This window comes from Blastocystis hominis (genome assembly GCF_000151665.1).
Source record: "Blastocystis hominis, Singapore isolate B (sub-type 7) whole genome shotgun sequence assembly, scaffold_10".
Classification (NCBI taxonomy): Eukaryota; class Bigyra; order Opalinata; family Blastocystidae; genus Blastocystis; species Blastocystis hominis.
Window position 1 is genome coordinate 350,758 of NW_013171817.1, and position 14,634 is coordinate 365,391.

A 14,634-nucleotide genomic window follows, 5' to 3' on the forward strand; every position below is an offset into this window, starting at 1 on the left:
GAGAACCATCGCTCACCAAATACCTCTGATTTATTGAGTAAAAAGGCGCTGCTTATTGCAGTCTATAAAAACGAATTGGTTTATCATGAATTGATTGGGAAATTTTGTTTGTCCGCGATCGGTCGATCAGGCGGGCAGCTCATCGATACGCAGGATCAATCGTATGAATTTCATGGTGGATCCTTGTACCAAAACCTCTCCATATTTGAAGTCATGAACACTTTCATGGCTACATCGATTCCATCCATTGAAATGACGGATGTGTTTCCGGATTTGGAGCTCAACACAAAACATTATAACTCAGCATATCCCACAGTGGATGATAAACGTCATCATTCCTATAAAAGTGGAACATATACCTTCTCGAATGTGAATGTCGAGAACTTTGTGTATGAATCATCGAATCATACTATCATTGGAGGTTTGATTGTTGTCGTGATTTGATGTAGAATCTTCTGAAAGTCGATTCGGCGAACATTATGGAAACATGTTTACGCCTGTTCCAAACTGTATGTTTAACGAATCAATGTAAGAATTCGCATATTTATCTTTATCATAATCATAGTGCAAATAAAAAGCATGTGAATTCAATGGAAGAAATGGTTGATTATGTTGTTCAATCGGTGGAATCATCATTAAAAACGAATCCATTGAAGGGCGCTTTAATGATGATATCGAATTATATGAATAGAAAAGAGGCATTGTCTCGCCTCTTTCATCATTTAGCCCCAAAGAACGCTGTTTTTGTATCAGCCAGGAAAAACCTGAATGAATATCTTTCTCATGCTTTGCGATTGAATGGCGAACTGCATTATTCCATCATCAATATCGATTCACTCTCCTCCACAACATCACCCTTTGTTCTTGGAATCCATTATTTGGATTTTTTGAAATCGAATTTGTCACTTTGCTTTTCTCTTCTTCATTCATAGATTTTTAAGTTATCTAGTTAAAGCGCTTGATCCATCCTTTGATGGATTGCTAGTTATCGAAGATCTATTCCAGGTCTTTCCCCAGATCTGTACGATCGCTGGATTATACGAACGTCTTCTTTCTTCTTTATTCGAATTACAAAAGCAACTCCCTTCGGCTTACGTCGTTTACGTTTTATCGAGTAGCAATCTGAGTGAGGAAGATCGCTGCATCATGCGTCGAACCCGTCTCCCCGATCTTTTAGAGGAGTTGCATGCGAAGTATCCGTTGAATATCTCGTATCCGCTGTGCAACTTTGTTTGTGATTGGCAAGTCATGAAGGATCTTGACTTCCCTTGCTTCCAAGCGCAACTGAGTTCGAATGTGCGGGTCACTTTGCATTCCATGATGAACTCATTCATTTTAATTCCGTTGTATTCCTTATTCTCTATTTTCTATTGAAGGCGAAGCATTACTCTCCCGATCTGGGGACAACTCAAAGAGCTTTTTTCCAGAGCCTTAGACGTTTTCTTTTCGATCGAATTCTATCGAATAGATCGTAAATAAATACGAAACGACGGAGAATCTGCTGGTTCTCTCGGACGAAGAATTGTTCTCCTATGAAGATCACGTCCATGTGAACGATACATGGAGACTCTTTTGGAAATCCTTCGATCTCTTCTGGTGGCTTTTCTGTCTCTCCTTGAAGGTAGTCTGAATGGGTTTGGATCGACTGTGTGTAGTTTAACGATGTCGTGGAATTGGTGAATTCTTCGATTATGCACGGAGAACAAGTTGCTATCGTTTTACCGAGTGCTCGCGAGGTTGAGTTGGAATCGCTGATGCGCGGCACATTGCTAATGGAGCACCCAGTGATTCCTCAATTAGCGAATTTGTTAAAAGGATCGTTTTTCGAGAATCGAGGTAGAGTTTATAACAAAGTGTAACAACAGACCTCCGTTTTCTCGCTCACCCGATCTCCTTTCTCTATCTAATTCTCCTCAATCTGATCGAAAAAGGGTTCCCGACCATCGACGACTCCATGAAGTTCCGCCAATCATCGCCTTCGTCCTGTCTCTTCTCTCCTTTCTCTTCACCCCCAGCCCCAGAAGACCTCAAATCTCTCCACGAGCAGCAAGTCGCCACGCTGAACTCCATGAAGAACTACGCCTACCAGCTCATCATCAGCCAGATTCCCAATCTCACCACGCTGGACGATCTCATCACGCAGCTACAATGCAGCGCGCCGGTCGCCGAAATCACAAACCGATCCGTGCGGGTCTGCAAGCATTTCGCGAAGCAGGACGATGCGAGTATTGAGTTTTTGTGTTCCAAGTATGGAAACGGCAGGAACAACTTCTACCTCTCGGCCTTCCGCGAGGCGGAGTATCTGTACATCGATCAACGCGGTCAAACGCGCGAAGAAATCCGCGCGCTCAATTCTGCGGAGTGGAGCGACTTCTGGAATCTCAAAAAACGCGTCGCGATCATCGCAGAGGACGCCGTTTGGTGTCTGCCTCCGCCCTCTCCGAGAGAAGGAGTACGTTTTCGATTCGTTTCCGCCTGACTCGAAAGATTCGGTTGCAAACCATCGTGTTAACCGCGGATTCCGACGTGTCCTCGCAGGTCGATTGGATTCTGTCGTTCTATCCCTCGCGCAACATCCAGGGCGAGATCAGCTTGCTCTCCAGCTGCATCCAGGAGGATTTCCACATTCGCTCCATCGCCTTGGAGCTCGAAACCCGCAAAGAAACGCCCAACCTCGACCTGATTCGAGAGTTTCATTGTTCCGGAGTGAGCCGAACGCGCTTCGGTCGCTCGTTGACACTAAAACTCTTCAACGAATTATTCTGCGAGGAGAACCCGCTCTGTCCTCCGACGATGCTGGACGAGAAACAGCCCTCGTTTCAGATGTACAACAGTCTGAGCAAGGAACGGCAGCTCGATCTTCTGCGGCAGTGGATGAGCTCGCTGGGGCTGCGCGAAGACGCCGCAGGACTGGACTGGAAGGCGTGGCTGGTGCGGCTGAACTTGCTGCAGATCAGCCAGCAGCAGGTGCTGTTTATGTATGTGTACTCGCTGGCGCGCGAGATTCTGAAGAATTCGTTTTTGGACCCCATTGCGGAGGTGGAGGTGAGCGGACTGAAGTCGATTGCGGTGGACGTCGATGGGAGAAAAGGACTCGTGCATGTGGGAACCGTCTCGCCGCTGCCCGCAGCGTCGTTCATTCCGTACCTCTCTTATGGGTATTTCTTTGGGTCGATTGTGACGCGCAGATCGTTCTTTAAATCGAACACGCAGATCCTCTTTGTCCGGAAAGTCACCGACAAGCAGACCGATCAATGGCTTCCCACCACGTATATTCAGTGCTTCTCTCCGCAAGGCGGCCTTCAGCCCAATTACTGGACGTTCTCCGCTCTGATGGACGCGTATCACGAGGTTTCGATCGAGAGTGGAGCGGCGTTGTGGACGCGGGCGGTCGAGGAGTGTCGCGAATTGCCGGTAGCGGTGATGAGCGAAGGCGTGATGGAGTTGCTGCCGGAGATCGTGAAGTTCTCGCCGATCGGGTATGTGGTGCATCTGTGTATTATGCGCGATGGAGAGGAGAGGAAGGTGGGCGTTCGCATTCCTTGTAGGGGCTGGAAGCAGCGGTGAGATGTAGATGAAGCAGCGAAGCAGCTTGTAGAATATTCTTAGTGTTGTTTGTTACAAACACGAGCCTATGATTATAACTGAAGTTCCATTAAAAGTGCCATGAATTCATCCTTGATATCTTCTTTCTCTTCTTCTTCTTCCTCTTCTTCTTCTTTCTTCTTTTCTTCTGCCTTCTCCGCCTTCTCTTCTTTATTGATCGATTCGTACTGTCCATAGTTCTGCGCCGCACCATACGGATCCATTCCTCCGCTCTGTTCTCCCATGAGCGACCCGTCCATCCCCATCCCCATCCCCATCGCCATTCCGGCATCCATTCCAGGTTGCAAGGCTGTCTGCATTCCGCCCTGCATCGACCCCATCATAGGCGGCTGCATGGAGCCAGGCATGGAGCCAGGCATCATGCTGGCCATCGGATTACTCATCGGATTACTCATCGGATTGCCCATCGGATTACTCATCGGATTACTCATCGGATTGGCCATCGGGTTGCCCATCGGATTGTTTATCATGTTCGGCATCGCGCTGCCCATTCCCTGCTGCATCGGGTTCGGCATTCCGCCCTGCATTCCGCCCTGCGGTGCCTGCGGCTGCTGGTAATACTGCTCGTACCCCGCGGGCTGTCCATATCCCGCATACGCCGAGCCTCCATTTCCCCCGTACTGCCAATAATCGTACATCGCGTCGTACCCCATCGCCTGTCCATAGCCTCCATACCCCTGCACGCCTCCATACCCCGCGTAGCTCGCCGCCTCCGCCGCCAGCGCCGCGTTGATCTCCTCCTGGCTGTGCGCGTTGCGGCAATGCGCGCCGAACTGGCAATTTCCCTGCAGGAAGAACTTGCACATCTCCTTTTTCCCGCCTCCTCCTCGCTCTCCGTCTACTCCTCACTCCCCTTCTTCGCCCCTACACCCCGTCTGCACGCGCTTTCCCCCCGCGCTCTCCCCTACGCCGTACGCCGCCTCCATCGCGCGCTTCGTCTGCGCCTGCACCACTTCCCGGTCCTCCGCGCGCACGTTTTCCACGCGGCCGTACGGAACCGCATCACGATTCCCGCGGGAACCCTCCAACCCTCGCGCACCCGGACCTCCGCCCAGCGAATTCGACGCGGAATACGGTCCCGCGGGGACGTCGCGCGGCTGGTCCCAGCGGGAACGCGACGGTTTCGCGGGAGCGCCGCCGAAGGTGGACCGGCTCGATGAACTCCGGGGATAACCGCGGGGATCGGCCTCGGAGCGGGAATACCCGCGGGACTGGGAGGAATAGTCGGATGTTTGTGTTTGTGTTTGTGTTTGTGTTCTTCGATCGTATGGAATTCGATCATTGGAGTCGGTTCGGTAGTCACGTGGATTAGAAGAAGAGGAATAATCGCGGGAATCGGCTCTGTAGTCACGTGGATTAGAAGTAGCCGAATAATCGCGGGAATCGGCTCTGTAGTCACGTGGATTAGAAGTAGCCGAATAATCGCGGGAATCGGCTCTGTAGTCACGTGGATTAGAAGTAGCCGAATAATCGCGGGATGTGGAGTGACGGTCGGAATGGGAAGAAGAAGAAGGACGGTCGCGTGAATCGTCCCTTCGGCTGTGGGAAAAAGAAGTAGAAGAAGAAGTAGAAGAAGAATGGATGTGAGAAGAAGAAGAAATTTTGTCTTTTGAAGCGGAAGAAACGGAGGGGTCGCGCGATGATTTCTCGGGTCGAGTGGAGTGATCACGGGAGAGGGATCGCGAGGAAGAGGTAGAAGTCGTGTGAGATGAGGAATGACGTGAAGAAGTGGGGACAGAGGCAGTGGGTTGCGATTGACGCACAGCCTCGCCTGATCTTTCACGAACAATTTTAGTTTGTCCTATGCTTCGGGTAGGATCACGTTCCCGTTGTTTTGGCTGTACTCTGACTTCCTTTTCTTTAGAAGGAGGAGGAGCAGTCTTTTGATTTATCTATTTATCAGAAATTCGAATAGAGACAACAGCTAAGCGTTTTCGATTTCTCTCTTCGCGTTTTTTGTCAAACTCGAGAGCACATTCAGGACAAGCCCAATTTCCCTAAAGAATAGTTATTAAATTGAAAAATACTCACCTCTGGTATACTCTTTAGCGGCGGAACCAAACAACTCGTATGAAACGACAAGTTACAGTAATCACACAACAATAGGTCTCCGCCCTTGCCGCAAAGTTCACAGTAATTGTTTTGTCCCTTATGCCAAACTTTGATCAACTTCAGGTCATCTCCAACAATCTCTTCTCCCTGAGGGTGCGTAAGGAATGCCACTCGCCGATCCGGCGGCAAACGATCAATGGCGGAAGACATCAAAAGAAAATTTCTAACAAACAGCACAACCAACCTTATCACATAACACAATCCACAACAGCTTCACCCCTTCATCCCCTCGAATCTTCTCCGCGCTTACATGGCCTTGACCTCCCAGACACGGATCACATTATCGGTGTATCCGGCAAAGAGCGTGGCTCCGTCGAGCGACCAGCAGAGCGAGGTGCAGTAGGGCACGAGAGCCTTGGTCGAGCGAGGCGGGAACTCGGGCTTGACGCTGGCGACGCGCTCCTTGGTCTCCAGATCGAACAGCACGATCTCGTTCGTGGTGGCCACCGCGATCCAGTAGTTCGCGGGCGAGAACACCAGGTCCGTCACCGGGTCCTCCAGCGTCAGGCGGAAGTTCTCCACGCCGTTGGCCAGGTCCCACACGATCACGCAGCCGTCCTTGCCGGCCGAGGCGCAGAGCACGCCGTCCGGAGAGACCACCACCTTGTTCACCACCTGCGAGTGGCCGATCAGGTTGTACTCCACCTTCATCGTCTCCAGGTTCCACACCTTCACCAGCTTGTCGTACCCGCACGACACGATGCGAGGCTTCTCCTCCATGTTCGGAACGAAGCGCACGCACGTCACCCAGTCGTTGTGGCTCTCCTTGTCCAGAGTGAACTGGCACTCACCAAGGGTGTTCCACAGCTTGATCGTACGGTCGCGGCCGCAAGACATGATCAGGCGGTTGTCAGGGCTGAAGCACACAGACAGAACGTCCTTCTTGTGACCCGACAGCGTCTTCTCGCTCTTGCCCGTCTTCACGTTCCACAGACGCACCGTTCCATCCCAAGAAGCCGTCAGAGCGTACTGGCCGTCCACGGACAGACTCACCTCCTCAACAATGTGAGAATGGCCCTGCAGCGACTTCACAGGGGTTCCGCAAGACATCACCAGAGAGGGGTCGTCGATCATGTCACCCGCCTGGAGATTCCACACCAAGCAAGTGTGATCGCGAGAAGCAGACACCAGAGTGTTGGCATCAGCCGGAGAAGCAGCGATGGAAGTCACCCATCCGTTATGGCCCTGAAGGCATCCACGAAGACTGATTTGAGCAGACATTCTATACAAATCGGTTAATACGACAAATTCCAAAATTTGCAATGGGCAATCGGGTTACCAAACCATGTACAGACAACCTACATTGCAAACGAGTGTTATCAAAGTCTATTGTGAGAATTGTTGAAAAGGAATGAAAGGGCGGTTTCAGAAATGAGTCCAGGATTGAGGTGGGGAATTACTCATATCAAACCGCCACCCAATTCGCCCAATTAAATTGAAATTCGGGAATGCGAAAACAAATCAAATAGGAAATGTTGCCCAAGGAATGGACATGAGTAGAGAATAGGAATGAGCAATGCTGAAGGAAAACTGAAAACTTGGATGGAACAATGGGTGATATTCTTCCAATCCAAATTTCACATGCATAGAAATTGAAACAGACTAGTGAAAGACCCACAATGCAACCCCTTCACGATCCTAGCTAGCTGTACAATGGTATTGATCATCATACAAATCACTGTACGCCACAACCTTCTGGTCGTTTTAGAGTATTGCTGTTTTCCCAATTAGATCATGGTAAGTCGATAAGCAAAGCTGAAATGAGTCTCCATATTTGGAGATGATCTATGAGCGTGTTTTTTGTCGTTTTAAAGAATGTCGTAAGTAACGAGTTTGTAGACTAAGGGTACTTCTTCTTTCGGTAAGAGACACACAAAGACGCACACCATCTGCAGAAGATGCGGTCGTCGTGCCTTCCACATTCAGAAGAGCCGGTGCGGTTCTTGCGGATATCCCGATGCTAAGATGCGTCACTGTACATATTTCTAGGCTAGTTTGAAGGATAGACAACTGGGCTCTGAAGAGTTCTCGTCGCCGAGGTCAGGGAACCGGTCGCATGAGCTACCTGAAGACTATGACTCGCCGTTTCAAGAACGGATTCAGAGAGGGAACCGAAGCTGTTGCTCGCAAGAACTAAATTGGTTGGGTATTGGAAGCAGCATTATGGATTGTTTGTTGGAACAAGCATCGCTCTGTTCTAAATTAACCATATCGAGTTAGCTTTTCTTCAATTCCTCAACTTGCTCTTCTGTTGTCATGGCAGATGGCTTATAGGTCGGGTCGATAAATACGTACGCTTTTTTCCAATCTGCTTCTTTCATAGTCTCTGAACGACCATAGCGATAGCCCTTCCCTAGAATTCACATCCTTTTCTTCGATTACCCAGGACGTTTGAAGTATTTACACGCGTAACACGCACATTGTAGATTTTGTTCAAGTACTCTTTAATTTCCGGCTTTGTCATGTTCTTTGCTACTCGAAATATATAGGGACCTAGAGCATAAGCGATCTCGAATGAAATCGATATCCTACCCTCCTGAGTAAAGTCTTGAATATTCTTGGATAACAAAATCATATATTGCGTAGGAAAACGAATATACTTCCACATTTTACTGCTTCAACAAACAGAAAAACTATAATGTACATAATCACGAATGAGTTTAACAGCTTCCTCTTCCGCAAACGGAGCGAGTCTCTCCAGCGCTTCTTTGTCAAATACGAGCGTGGCATTCCTTGCACAAATCTCTTCCACCCGCATTAAACATTCCGAGCGCATCGATGGACTAACCTTTTTAACCAGCGAATAGAGTCTCCGCAGTGTCTTCCGTTCATCTCCCAGCTTCGAGTCCACTCGTTTCTTCAAGTCTTCCTTGCTTTCTGTGGGGGTAGGCGGAGCTGGTTGTCGAAGGTCTGCGATTCGCTTTCTCAGTTCTTCACAGCGTTGCCTGCTTTTGTTTAGATGCAATACAGTCTCATCAAGAGCGAGACGAGAAACGATCGGATGATCAGACAACGATGCTCGTAGTTTGCCGGTCTCTTCCTAGAAATAAGGTCATTAAATGTGATAGCGAAATACGCGGAGTGAATTGAGCTCCGTCATTAAGGATTCACTTTTTCGTTGCTCAGCCAAAATACTATCTTCGTTCAAACCTGTCAGTACTAATTCTGCTTGAGCATGAAGTGACTGAACGTTAGAGGATGATTTCTCGACCTAGAATAATAAAAATGAAAATAAAAGTACTTGAGAATGAAGAGCTTTCAACTGTGATTCAACCTCGGTTCGTTTCTTTTGTAATACTTCCATTTTTTCGCGATGCTTATTCTATAAAAACTAGTGCATAGCAAAGGAAATCCTACTTCTTCCACTTCCATTGTACTCGTAGCTTCCTCACTTAAGGAAGAAGATAATCTTCGTTTTTCACTTAAAATGGATTCTCTTTCCTTTTCCAAAGATTGATATCTTGTTTTCACTAAACTCAACAGAATTATGAAGGCATACATTCATCAATACATCTATTCATGTAGCGTATTGATTCTTCTTTATTCTCACCAGAAAACTCAGCAATCTCCTCTTTCAATACGAAGTTCGATTTGTGCAGCGAAACAAACTGCTTGTCTCTTTCTTCAATCTATCAAATTACAGGATTTCAAATAGAACTCACATTACACGTAATTGCAGCCATCTCGTTGCACGTGGCAACTACAGCATCGACTGCATTACAAAAAATATCAGCAATTCTTGAGAGGGAATATACTGAATCCATAGAACAAAATATGCTAATGGGATGCGTTTGAAATGTATGACATTGAATTATTGATGTTATAGCGCATTAGATGAATAGAACTGACAATAATCATAACCCAGAGATGATTGTCATTACCTCAAGTCGTGATAACGTGTCGATAACACGGCTGTGATACTTTGTATTGAGAGTGATACAAGTATCAGGTAGAAAAGCGATTTGCATATAGGGAGGTGATAAGAATAGTATAACATGCTATAATCGTTATGATACAACTTGTCATTTAATTATTTGTATAAAAATCACAAGCTGGTGATTACAGATAAGCAATAAAGTGTTTCAAAAGTCTCACAGTAAATATGCTTTAACCACTACTTGGTTTTTCGCAATATAAATCACAAACAGATAAAGAAAAAAAATGGTAAATATAGAATAATTATCGTGTTTCTTAAAGAAATAGTCTACAGCTATTGCTCCCATCAAAGCTACTGCGTGCTTTGCATGAATAAATCTAAACTGCTTGTTTAGAGCACCATACATTGATTCTCTGGGAATTTAGAGAAGGAACTGAATGGCATTTTTACCGCCACATATAGAATCTGTTTTTATAGGTGTATACAGAAAATTGGAGTCTACTGAGAATAAGGTCAGTAGTGAAGATTATAACATTCTGTGCTTCATATTGTTTTCAAGTGTTTTATATTTATATATATATGCAATTAAGAATTAAATATAATAGGTTAAAAAGAAGAAGAAAACAAAATAATAAACAAAACTGTTTTCTTAAAAACAGTTTGTTTTATCATGAGTGCATTTTGTGGTGGAATCGATCTTGGAACGAGTAATTCCGTGATTGCAACATATCAGAAAAATGGATCTGACTGTGTAACGACCATGCAAGGAAGACGTATATTTCCTTCCGTCTTAGCTATCAACAAAAATAACGAAGTATCTATTGGTGAATCGGCAGTTCCTTATATGCTTTCCCCTGCTCATTTTTCAATTCAGTATGCAAAGCGAGTTATAGGATATCAATACAATTCTGAAAGAGTTAAATTGATTAAAGATATTTGCATTGCAAATATGAGAGAAAGCAGAGATGGCAAAGTTGAGTTTTACAAGGAAGGTTGGGAAGTGACAGAAACCCCTGTTTCTGTCTATGTGAAATTAATGAAACATATGCTAGATCGTTCTGAAGTTTATCGAGGTAGAAAGTTGGATAAAGTGGTTGTTACAGTCCCAGCTGACTTTAAACAAGAACAAATCGCTGATACTGAAGAAGCAATTCGCCAAGTTGGTTTTACAAAGGAGAACTATTGCTTACTAAAAGAGCCTATAGCTGCAGCTATCTCTTATGGACTTGAAGGCATGACCGGAAGCTACACTTTGGTATATGATTTAGGAGGAGGCACTTTTGATTGTACGATAATGCAGATCAGTGACGATGTGTTGAAGATCTGTGGTTATGGAGGCGATGAGAAGATTGGAGGTTTAGCATTTGATGAAACGATTCGAGATTGGGTTATTCATGAAGTCAAAGAAGTTACAAACATGGAAATCTATGATTCTAAAAGCAAAAGCTATCAACGAAGAATGCAAAAACTACTAAGGAAATGCCATGAAGCCAAAGAAGGGCTGGTCGAAGCACAGTCTTATGAAATCGATCTGAGCGATATTGCCAGTGAAGAGGTTTTGGAAGAGATGGAACTGATAGACTTGACAAGAGCCAAAATGGATTTTCTTCTGAGTCCGTTTATCAAGCGTACGATCGAGGTGATAGACAACACGATCGAGAAGGCAGGACTTCATCAAGAAGACATCAAGCGAATTCTGATGGTGGGCGGTTCTTCTCGTTTGCGATGCGTTCATTCAGCATTGACCAAACATTTCGGATCATCGGTTTCTCTCAAGTTCAACGTCAATCCAGACGAAGTTGTGGCTTTGGGCGCGGCAACGTTCTGCCACATCTGGTCGGAGAGCGACCATGACCTAAGCATTCCTTTCAATGGTCGGCGAATCAAACTAGTGGAAGTACTGACGGTGACGCTTGGATTCCGAGGAAGGAATGGAGAGATGGTGGTTCTGGCAAAGAACGGCGATCTTGTGCCTCGAGGACCGCTTCGCAAACTCCTCGCCACACCCGTCGACAATGCGCAGTGTATGCGAATGGAGTTCTACCAGGGAGAGAAAAAGACGGCCGAAGAGAACGTCCGACTGAAGTGCATCGAATGGTCGAACTTCCCCTCGCTGCCCAAAGGCAAAGTGAAATTCGTTCTTTCGTTGTTTTACGTCAATTCGCTGTGGGAGTGCGAGGTCCGAGACTTCTACACAAAGCAGATCTATGTGGAGAGACAGCGAATATAATAATAATAATAATAATGAGATTGTATACATTGAATTCTGGTTGTTTGTTGTGGAACTAATTATGGATTGGTTTGGAGCGATAAGATATCGAAGAGGGAGGGCTATTGGGGATTAAACGTGGTTTGGATGAACTGTATTTCAAATGCTAAAGGTAGATGAAGAAATGGATGCGTTTTGTATTGGGATGAATCTGGTTGTTAGTTTGTTACCAGGAAATGGCTTCATTATTCGGTTCACTCTATTGTCATATTGCATGCATCCAGATAGAACATCATAAATAGAATCATCTCCATCACAAAATAGAGGAAAACGAAGAGTTAGACAAAATGACTACGAACTATGGTATATATACTACAACATTATTCACCAAACGAACAGTCATCATGGTAATATGACATTTCGTTGAATACTGCAAACTCATAAAACAAAATGTCTGGAAGGGGAGATAACACTGTACATCTCAAATGAATCACCAATGACCCCTAGGTGAGAAATCGAGATCCAGCACCCATTCAAATCACTGCTGAACAACTTTTGCGAGATACAAAAGAACGTCAGTCTTCTGAAGTGAAAACGCCTATTCAGAAGATTCAAAACTCGGAGGTATATAATAAATGTGCAAATCCGATGTGTATAGGAATTGGCCGAATGGAGATTTCTTCAGCGTCGTCACTTTGAAGAAGGTATAAAGAACCAGAGACAGCACATGGGAAACTACATAAAATATGCAAAATGGGAAGAGAAGCAGGTAAGTGTGTATATTGTTGATCGAATGACAGGATGAAATCGAGAGAGCCCGAAACATATATGAGCGTGCATTGGACGTCGATCCGACAGCTTATTCTGTGTGGATAAAATATGCGGAGTTTGAGGTGCGAAATCGCAACATCAATCATGCTCGCAACGTATACGACCGAGCTGTAACGATTCTTCCTCGTGTGGACCAACTTTGGTAGATTGTTGTTTTTTCTCCTCACCCAGGTACAAATTCGCCTATCTGCAAGAGAGCATCGGCGACATCATCTCCACTCGCACCGTCTTCGAGCGCTGGATGCAGTCCTTCCCCAATGAGCAAGCCTGGCTGACCTACATCAAATTCGAGCAGCGCTGCGGGAAACTGGACAACGTCCGCAAGCTCTACGAGCGAATGATCGACCAGCTCCCCGAGCAATCGGTAGCCAGCCCCTCTCTGCACTCACTCGCAGTCGTACATCAAATTCGCGAAGTGGGAGGAGCGAAACGGAAACAAACAAGCCTGCCGCGCCGTCTTCGAGCGCGCCACGACGGAACTTCACCAAGAGAACGTGGACGAAGATTTGTACTGTGCGAGGCCGGGAGATAACGGGAAGGTATCTGGAGTTCGCCAAGTTCGAGATTCGGTGCAAAGAGATCGACCGCGCACGTGCCATTCTGAAATGGGCGCTGGAGAATCTGCAGGGCCCCAAAGACACGCTCACGGCGGAATACACGCTGTTCGAGAAGCAGTACGGCACGATGGACAACATCGAGACCATCCTTTTAGCCAAGCGCAGAGACCAATACGAGGCCATCGTCAAGGAAACGCCCTTCGATTACGACGCCTGGTTCGACTATCTGAAGATGCTCGAGCAGCAGAACCGGCCCTCGGAGGTCGTGGAAGCCTACGAACGCGCGGTGTCGAACGTCCCGCCGAGCAAGGAGAAGCGGTTTTGGCGGCGGTGAGGGTTGGCGGGAAGGAGTGAGCGGCAGCTATATTTATCTGTGGATCTACTACGCTCTCTACGTCGAACTCGAGCTCGAGGACGCCGATCGCGCCCGCGAGGTCTACAAGAAGTGCATTCAGACCATTCCGCACAAGAGCTTCACCTTCGGAAAGGTTGGAATTCCAAAAAACCCTCGATTTTGTGTAGATCTGGATTCTCTACGCGAAGCTGGAAATCCGCCAAAACAACCTCGCCAAGGCGCGGAAGGTGCGGATTTGATGCATAACTGAGGAATAGATCCTGGGCGAAGCCATCGGCCGCTGCCCCAAACCGAATCTTTTCAAGTTCTACATCGCTTTGGAGTGTCGTTTAATGAACATGGATCGCTGCCGCGCCATTTACAACAAGTTCATCGAGTTCGATCCCTCGCGGTGCGCCACGTGGATTCAGTTCGCCGAATTCGAACAGAACCTCTCCGAAACCGAGCGTGCCGCCGCCATCTACGAGCTGGGCATTTCTCAGGAGTCGCTGGACACGCCCGAGCTGCTCTGGAAGAAGTATATTGACCTGGAGAACACGCTGGAGCACCGAGAAAAGGTGGAAGAGCTGTTCGAGCGATTGCTGCAATTGGCCTCGCACAGCAAGGTCTTCATTGCGTATGCGCAGTTCGAGAGTAAATGGGACGCGGAGAAGGCCAGAGCGATCTTGGAGCGCGGTATCGAGGAGTTCAAACTGAGCGGAGAGAACGCGATGCGCCATCAGCTGCTTGTGTGTCTGAAAAGTCTGGAGGAGAGTCTGGAGGACAACGACGAGCGCATACAGAAGGTGCAGAAGCGGCAGGCGCGGATTGTGCATAAACAGAGGGAGAACCCGGAGACGGGAATTAAGGAGGATTATATTGATTATGAGTTCCCGGACGATGCGATGGAGTCGATGCAGATGCAGTTCTTGAAGGCTGCGGAGAAATGGAAGATGGCTGCGCAGAAGAAGCAAGCAGAGGAGAAGCAGGAAGAAAGTGAAGCGAAGAGATCGAAGGTGGAGGGAGAGGAGAAGTAGTGAGTGAACGATGGGTTAGTTTGGATTGTTTGTTGTGAATTAATTGACCAATATAGAGATATAGAGTAGTC

The 14,634-nt window shown here is 47.0% G+C and overlaps 9 protein-coding genes; 4 read left to right on the forward strand and 5 right to left on the reverse strand.

The window, feature by feature from the left end:
* Positions 1–2,588: 2,588 nt before the first annotated feature.
* Positions 2,589–3,567, forward strand: GSBLH_T00001312001 (uncharacterized protein; the record flags this gene model as incomplete). XM_013039696.1 has 2 exons in its annotated part: positions 2,589–3,158; positions 3,189–3,567. Exons 1-2 carry the CDS (start codon positions 2,977–2,979, stop codon positions 3,565–3,567), a joined length of 561 nt encoding a protein of 186 aa, XP_012895150.1. The 5' UTR covers positions 2,589–2,976.
* Positions 3,568–3,638: 71 nt separating this feature from the next.
* GSBLH_T00001313001 (uncharacterized protein) lies at positions 3,639–4,412 on the reverse strand (the record flags this gene model as incomplete). The annotated part of the gene is made up of 1 exon (XM_013039697.1): positions 3,639–4,412. The coding sequence occupies one exon, from the start codon at positions 4,410–4,412 to the stop codon at positions 3,639–3,641; it is 774 nt and encodes a 257-aa protein (XP_012895151.1).
* A 1,171-nt stretch (positions 4,413–5,583) lies between these two features.
* Positions 5,584–5,868, reverse strand: GSBLH_T00006243001 (uncharacterized protein; the record flags this gene model as incomplete). The annotated part of the gene is made up of 2 exons (XM_013039698.1): positions 5,584–5,603; positions 5,634–5,868. 2 exons carry the CDS (start codon positions 5,866–5,868, stop codon positions 5,584–5,586), a joined length of 255 nt encoding a protein of 84 aa, XP_012895152.1.
* A 27-nt stretch (positions 5,869–5,895) lies between these two features.
* Positions 5,896–6,939, reverse strand: GSBLH_T00001314001 (uncharacterized protein; the record flags this gene model as incomplete). XM_013039699.1 has 1 exon in its annotated part: positions 5,896–6,939. The coding sequence occupies one exon, from the start codon at positions 6,937–6,939 to the stop codon at positions 5,965–5,967; it is 975 nt and encodes a 324-aa protein (XP_012895153.1). The 3' UTR covers positions 5,896–5,964.
* A 496-nt stretch (positions 6,940–7,435) lies between these two features.
* On the forward strand, positions 7,436–7,883 carry GSBLH_T00001315001 (Ribosomal protein L37e). XM_013039700.1 has 2 exons: positions 7,436–7,693; positions 7,725–7,883. Exons 1-2 carry the CDS (start codon positions 7,684–7,686, stop codon positions 7,853–7,855), a joined length of 141 nt encoding a protein of 46 aa, XP_012895154.1. The 5' UTR covers positions 7,436–7,683; the 3' UTR covers positions 7,856–7,883.
* Positions 7,884–7,909: 26 nt separating this feature from the next.
* Positions 7,910–8,326, reverse strand: GSBLH_T00001316001 (uncharacterized protein; the record flags this gene model as incomplete). XM_013039701.1 has 1 exon in its annotated part: positions 7,910–8,326. One exon carries the CDS (start codon positions 8,324–8,326, stop codon positions 8,072–8,074), a length of 255 nt encoding a protein of 84 aa, XP_012895155.1. The 3' UTR covers positions 7,910–8,071.
* A 9-nt stretch (positions 8,327–8,335) lies between these two features.
* GSBLH_T00006244001 (uncharacterized protein) lies at positions 8,336–9,482 on the reverse strand (the record flags this gene model as incomplete). Its single annotated transcript, XM_013039702.1, has 6 exons — positions 8,336–8,758; positions 8,795–8,929; positions 8,960–9,040; positions 9,076–9,188; positions 9,218–9,347; positions 9,423–9,482. The coding sequence occupies 6 exons, from the start codon at positions 9,480–9,482 to the stop codon at positions 8,336–8,338; spliced, it is 942 nt and encodes a 313-aa protein (XP_012895156.1).
* Positions 9,483–10,265: 783 nt separating this feature from the next.
* On the forward strand, positions 10,266–11,825 carry GSBLH_T00001317001 (uncharacterized protein; the record flags this gene model as incomplete). The annotated part of the gene is made up of 1 exon (XM_013039703.1): positions 10,266–11,825. One exon carries the CDS (start codon positions 10,266–10,268, stop codon positions 11,823–11,825), a length of 1,560 nt encoding a protein of 519 aa, XP_012895157.1.
* A 429-nt stretch (positions 11,826–12,254) lies between these two features.
* Positions 12,255–14,585, forward strand: GSBLH_T00001318001 (uncharacterized protein; the record flags this gene model as incomplete). XM_013039704.1 has 10 exons in its annotated part: positions 12,255–12,278; positions 12,312–12,428; positions 12,463–12,573; positions 12,605–12,777; positions 12,807–12,999; positions 13,031–13,143; positions 13,175–13,522; positions 13,554–13,680; positions 13,715–13,774; positions 13,805–14,585. 10 exons carry the CDS (start codon positions 12,255–12,257, stop codon positions 14,561–14,563), a joined length of 2,025 nt encoding a protein of 674 aa, XP_012895158.1. The 3' UTR covers positions 14,564–14,585.
* Between the last annotated feature and the right edge of the window lie 49 nt (positions 14,586–14,634).